This window comes from Lepidothrix coronata, unplaced genomic scaffold (assembly GCF_001604755.1).
Source record: "Lepidothrix coronata isolate B3197 unplaced genomic scaffold, Lepidothrix_coronata-1.0 Scaffold101, whole genome shotgun sequence".
Lineage (NCBI taxonomy): Eukaryota > Metazoa > Chordata > Aves > Passeriformes > Pipridae > Lepidothrix > Lepidothrix coronata.
The window spans coordinates 2,590,832-2,597,043 of record NW_016690281.1 but is presented as its reverse complement, the minus strand read 5'-3'; the positions used below and the strand labels follow the sequence as shown (position 1 = coordinate 2,597,043).

Here is a 6,212-nt window from a genome sequence, read left to right as displayed (position 1 = left end):
CCCGCTGGGCCGCGTTTATGTGTAATTCTCCCCCACGTTCCTGGTGGTGGTGATGGGGTGTTCGCTGTGCTGGGGGTATCCCGTGGCTGCTGGGCTCTGCCGCACACACCCTGTGCTAGAAACGCTGTGGGTTTTGTGCTGGAAAGTCGCTGCTTTTTGTGCCGAAAACGCGGCCGGTTTTGCCAGTGTGAGCTGAGGAGAAGGGGGGCTGCCAGCTCTGCCCGTGCTGAGCACAGGGAAACGTCACCGGTCTTTGATCACAGGTGGGGAAGATCCATCTTCTCACAGCTGAGGCTTGCACTTCTCTGAATAACTCACTCCCTGAATAACTCACATCCCTGGATATGCCAGGGAAAAGCTTGGAAAATCCCCTGGTTTTAGAGGTGCTTGGAGCAGGCAAGGCCTTGCCTGGCTTCTGCACAGAAAGAGCAGAGAGATGCAGCCTGATAACTCCTAAGACAGGTGGCCTAAAAGCTTTAGATTTAGGAGAAGGGCCTCCTGCAAAGTGCTGTGGGTGTGTGGGTGATTCTGCCAGGGATGCTTTTGCTTGGAGAACACTGTGGGTTGGATTCCTTCCGGCTGGAAAGTGGGGTTTGCTTCCTGCTGGAGACTTCTGGGCAGAGGGTGCTGCCTTGGAAACAGGCCTGGGATGTAGAGGCTGTCAGAGGTGAGCTGGGCACCTGTAAATGACCTTTCCAGGTGGTTCTCGGTGTGGGAAAGGGCTGCCAGCTGTACCAGCTGAAGCTGAAATTATCTTTGATAGGGTTAGAAGCTGCTTTGGATCAACCATGTACCTTCATGCCTATTTTTATGGTTGAACTTTGCACTCTTTTCTAGCATGTGGATATGGAAAACTCCTATCTCTGTGGATACTTGAAGATTAAAGGCCTTACAGAGGTGAGTGTTAACTGCAAAACACCACAAAAAAAGTGCTGTTTAAAGGCTCTCTTTTTTTTTTTTCCCCTGGTGTGGTAGGAGAAGCTGCTGCCAGAAGTGGGAAGTGGAGGGATTGAGCATGTTGTGGATTTGATCATGGGGTACCCCCTGGGGAGTGGTGCTGGCTGTAAATGTCACTGGTGATTGTCCAGCTGGGAGCTTCAAAGGATCATTGAGGTTGGAAAAGCCCTCTAAGATCATCCAATCCAACTATTAATCCAGCACTGCCATGTTACCACTAAACCATGTCCCCAGGTGCCACATCCACATGTTTTTTGAACACTTCCAGGGGTGGTGATTCCACCACTGCCCTGGGCAGCTCTGCCAGTGCCTGACCATGCTGTCAGTGAAGAAATTTTTCTTAATATCCAAGCTGAACCTTCCCTGGCACAACTTGAGGGCATTTCTTCTTGTCCTGTCCCATGTTCCTGGGAGCAGAGCCTGACCCCTACCTGGCTCCCCTCTCCTGTCAGGGAGTTGCAGAGAGTGAGAAGGTCCCCCCTGAGCCTCCTTTTCTCCAAGCTGAGTCCCCCCAGCTCCCTCAGCTGCTCCAGACCCTCCCCTGCATTTCAGCTCTGACATGGCTCCTTCTGGCTTTAGGAAGCAAAGAGAGAGGCAGAAAAGGGCTGGAATAAGAGGTTGGAGGCTGTGGCTGTGGAGTCAACCTTGGAGAGGTGTGGGGCAGGAGGGACCTTGGATTTCTGGGAGCTGTTGCTGTGATGCTTTTTGCTGAGTGCATGGAACTCTGTCTGCGTTTGGGTTTGTGTCTGTAGGTGACAGTTCTGACCCCACCTTTGTCTCTCTTCTCTCCCAGGAGTACCCAACCCTCACCACGTTCTTTGAAGGCGAGATAATCAGTAAGAAACACCCGTTCCTAACGCGCAAGTGGGACGCTGATGAAGATGTGGATCGTAAACACTGGGTAAATAAATCTGGGATACGTGTGGGTCTGGGCAGCTGCTTTGGAGGAGAAGTGTGCCCGTGGAAGAGCTGTCAGAAATGCTTGGAAACCTCTCATTTTTGGGTGTTTCCCTCCCTCCCCGACTGGGAAGTCACTTCAGCAAGCTGTGATCCGTGATGAGGGAGGGGACATCTTGTTTTGCACTTGCTGGGGTTAGAAGGGAGCAGGAGCAATCCCCATCTCTTGACCCCCTAAGAGAACACACTCCTTATTTTTGAAGAAAAAATGGAATGGAGAAGGGGAGAGGGACCCCTCTGGCAGTTGGTACCTCTCTGTCTGCTCAGGGCAGGGTGTTGCTGCTGTTGTGCTCTGGGGCCACAGCAGCCGTGACCTTGCTGTTGTTTGCCAGGCTTTGATGTTTATTATGCTTCTGTCAAAATATTTTCCTCTGGAATTGTAGGAGCTTCTCTAGCTAGCCTGGATATGGCTGTGGGTGTCAGTAGTTTTTCCCTCCTAAACAACAGCTGGCATTAGAGCTCTAGTCCTGGAATAAGCAGCCTGTTTTGTTTTTGGTTTTTTTTCTTCATTTTTGTTTCAGGGAAAGTTCCAGGCTTTTTACCAGTATGCAAAAACATTTAACTCTGATGACTTTGATTATGAAGATCTGAAAAATGGAGACTATGTCTTCATGAGATGGAAGGTAAACTCTGCGTGTCTCCTTCTCTGATGAGCTGCTTGCAAGCCACTGGCAGAGGCTTGTGGTGCCTGAAAGCTTTTTCAGCTATGATGATTTAATGAAGGATCTCACCCTGCCAACCCCAAAACCCACTGTACTTGCAAGATGCAGTGTGACTCGTGTCTAGCCAGCTAATTGTGTCCTTAAGGGCTGCAGTCATGGCTAAAAACACAACAGGAAAATCTTGCTTGGTGGTGGTTCAGAGGATGAGAGAATTGGTTTCTCCAGCCACGGTGTGGGGCCTGTGTGTGTTTGATGTAGAGTGGCCACTCTGCACCTCTGTTTGTCAGCTGGGATCATCAGAGAGTCACCACAGAATGGGTTGGATTGGAAGGGACATAAAGTTCATCTGGTTCAACCCAGGGACACCTTCCATTAGACCAGGTTGCTCCAAGCCCTCTCAACCTGGCCTTGGACACTTCCAGGGATGGGGCAGCCCCAGCTTCTCTGGGCAACCTGTGCCAGGGCCTCACCACCCTCACAGGGAAGAATTTCTTCCTAGTATTTAATCTAAATTTCCCCTCTGTTGATGTGAAGCCATTCCCCCTTGTCCTGTCCCTCCATGCCCTGGTAAATGTCTCTCTCCAGCTTTTTCACAAGCCCTCACAAGTTTTGAAAGGCTGCAGTAAGATCTCCCTGGAGCCTTCCCTTCTTTCTCAGGCTTTGATTCCTGATTTTGTAATTGGCTTCTGGTTCACAAGGGGCAGGTGTTGAACTGAAACTGGTATCCTGCACTCTTAAAACTGGTTCTGCTCTCAGTTATCCACTTCCCTGTGAGATGCCTGTGGTGGCAGGTGGTGAAGGGACACTCTGGTCTCTGATCTGGGCTGTTGCAAGTGCAGGGAGTGCTCAGCCAGGAATGTCTTCATGTTAGTGGGTGCCAATATTTGGTTTGGGAGGGCAGATTGGGGTGGGGTGGGGCTATATTTGACCAACATTTTAAAATGCAGCCTGTATTTCGTGTGCAGGAGCAGTTCCTAGTCCCAGATCACACCATCAAGGACATCAGTGGTGCTTCCTTTGCTGGTTTCTATTACATCTGCTTCCAGAAGTCAGCAGCATCTATAGAGGGCTATTACTACCATAGGAGTTCAGAATGGTAAGGAAGCTTCCTGCCTCCTGAGGACTCAAACCAAGCTGTGAGTCCTGTCCTGCTCATCCGCAGCCTTGGGAGTGTCCAGGCAGGAGGTTCAGGCTGGACCTCAGGGCAGAAGGGAGGGCTGTGGGCTGTGCTTGGCCAGAGCTTGGGGCAGCCCATTGGTGTGGTATGAAGTGCTGCCCTTTTGGCACACGGGGGGAAATTTGGGCTGGCAGGGTGGAGGAGGGGGAGATACAGAGTCTGGAGAGGATGTCAGGGGAGCTTTGAGAGGCAATTTGGTGCTTTCTCACATGTAACAGCTTGGCTGTTGTTCCCTTCAGGCAGAAATCCTGTCAGACCAGGGCTTTGTATTCCGAGGTCCTTGGGGTGTTGCTGTAAGACAAAGGAACAGTCAAGGCTAATTGGTGGGGGTTTTGTTGGAGAGCTCTTTTCCCTTGGATCGTTGTCCTGAGCAGCAAGTAAAGCTCTCAGGGGGAGGGAAGGAACCAGGAGACTTTGAGACACATCCCCTCGAGCTGAGCTTTGAAAGACTCAAGTGTAATTTGCACTTGTAGCAAACACTGTTTGAACATGAAAGTTGTTGAATTTCAAAGAGTGTCCAAAGAAACCCCACCACAGGCAGCCCACCTGGAACACTGCCTGGCTGCTGGTGGCTCAGAGGCACCAGCGTGGGAATCATGGAATCATTAAGGTTGGAAAATACCTCCAAAACTGAGTCCAACCTTCGACCAAATCCCCCCATTCCCACTAAACCCTAAGTGGCAAGCCTGCCTGTTTTCTGAACACTTCCAGGGATGGTGACTCCACCACTTCCCTGGGCAGCCCGTTCCAGGGCTTAACCACCCTTTCAGTGAAGTATTTTTTTCCCTAATATCCAACCTGAACCTCTTCTGGCACAGCTTGAAGCCATTTCTCCTTGTCCTGTCAAGAGACCAACCCACACTTGGCTCCAGCCTCCTGTCAGGGAGTTGTACAGAGTGATGAGGAGTCCTGATGGGATTTTGGCACTGTGGGAAGTGGGTGTTGGATGCCTGAACACTTCTGAGACTGTAAAGGGGGAGAGAAGAGCCAGCAGGAGCTCCCTGTAATCCTCTCCTCGATGTTTTCCTTCTCTCTCAGGTATCAGTCATTGAATTTAACTCACGTTCCTGAGCACAGTGCTCCTATCTACGAATTCCGATGACAGTCCGGATCTGATACCACCCAGAAGCAAACCGGGCAGGAGAGCATGGCCTGCCAGGAGAACTGTGTCCCTGTGGGAGCACGGGAATGCACTCTTCTCTCCTGCCCCTTGGACTTGCCAGAGAGAGCCTGGATGTTAACTCACCCAGCCTGAGGAGCTGCTGGAGCTTGATTCTCCCTCCTGTCGAGTGGCCATTTGATCTTTACTCTGGTTTTAAGCTACTTTAATGCACTTTCTTGTTGCACAGCTCGTTTCTCTGTCACTGAAGTTCCTCCCAGCTCTCCTCTGGAAGCTGTTTCTCAGTAGCTGGAATCAGTGCTCTGGCTGCTGAGTAATAAGGAAATGTAAGCTCAGGGCTTATATTTTCCTTGTTACATCCTGATGTGGATTGAAATTGCTGGGATTTGGGTTTGTTGCCCAGCTTTCCAGCTCTGATGCTCCCAGAGCCGGGTCCTGGGTGTGAGGCTCAGCTGTGGAGTCTGTTGGGGAGTGTTGGCTGAGGTAAGGCTGGAATGAGGCTTTGCTGGCTAACAAGGTTAGCCAGAGCTGCAGATCTGCCAGGAACACCGGCCCTTTGGAGCTGGGAGCTGTTCCCGTGTCTGGATACGCCACTGGGAATTAAATTTGATGTACAGACTTCCAGGCTCTCAGTAAAGTGGATCTGAACTCTGCTTGTAGGTGTATATTTGCTCTTTACTTAAGTTAAGGGTAAAAAAAAAAAAAAAAAAAAAAAAAAAAAAAGGACAAAAAAAAAAGACTTTTATTAAAAAAATATATATCTATTTTTATGGTTCCTTTTCCAAAGGACCCTATGGCAAATGCACAAGTACTCGATTCCATGTTACCGTTTTCACATTGAAAACCAGGAATGTCTGTGGTTTTATATCCGTGTATGTATCCAGCTAAGCTTTGGGAACGTAACCGGAGCGCAAGCGCTGAGCAGGGTCACCCTGGCACCGCTCAGCGTTTGTCCTCACCCTTCATGCTTCACCACCACTGCTTGACACCTTTTTACAAGGAAAAATAACAAAACAGGAAAAAAAAAAAAAAAGCCCCTCCCAGTAGCTCCCTCTGACTCTGAATGTTCCAAGTGACACAACTTAAGGCTCCGTGTGCCAAAGTGTGTGTGTGTGTGTGTGTACGGACGTGTGGGGTGGTTTTTTTTTTCAAAGACACTTTAAAACTTGGCCTCAGTTGTGTTTTTACCGTGTCAGTCCCACCCGAGGGGCTTTTGTGAGAGTTCAGTTTGCCTTTTTCTGGCTGGTTTAAAACCCAAGCCCTGCCAGGCAGGCTCATGGCACGAGTGGGTGCCGAGGACGGATTTTCCGCCCGGGAGAGGGGAGCGAAGCCTCTGAGG

The 6,212-nt window shown here is 50.1% G+C and overlaps 1 protein-coding gene across 1 annotated transcript; it reads left to right on the top strand.

Moving 5' to 3' along the window:
- Positions 1–783: 783 nt before the first annotated feature.
- Positions 784–5,980, top strand: GID4 (GID complex subunit 4 homolog). The gene is made up of 5 exons (XM_017823221.1): positions 784–897; positions 1,751–1,858; positions 2,436–2,537; positions 3,542–3,672; positions 4,792–5,980. Exons 1-5 carry the CDS (start codon positions 847–849, stop codon positions 4,853–4,855), a joined length of 456 nt encoding a protein of 151 aa, XP_017678710.1. The 5' UTR covers positions 784–846; the 3' UTR covers positions 4,856–5,980.
- Positions 5,981–6,212: the final 232 nt, after the last annotated feature.

What these genes read in the sequence shown, in the direction of transcription:
- GID4 (XM_017823221.1), top strand. Translation starts at nt 847, where the DNA reads ATGGAAAACTCCTATCTCTGTGGATACTTGAAGATTAAAGGCCTTACA. An exon ending in AGATTAAAGGCCTTACAGAG is followed by an intron (nt 898 to 1,750) that starts GTGAGTGTTAAC and finishes CTTCTCTCCCAG; the next exon opens with GAGTACCCAACCCTCACCAC. An exon ending in ATGTGGATCGTAAACACTGG is followed by an intron (nt 1,859 to 2,435) that starts GTAAATAAATCT and finishes TTTTTGTTTCAG; the next exon opens with GGAAAGTTCCAGGCTTTTTA.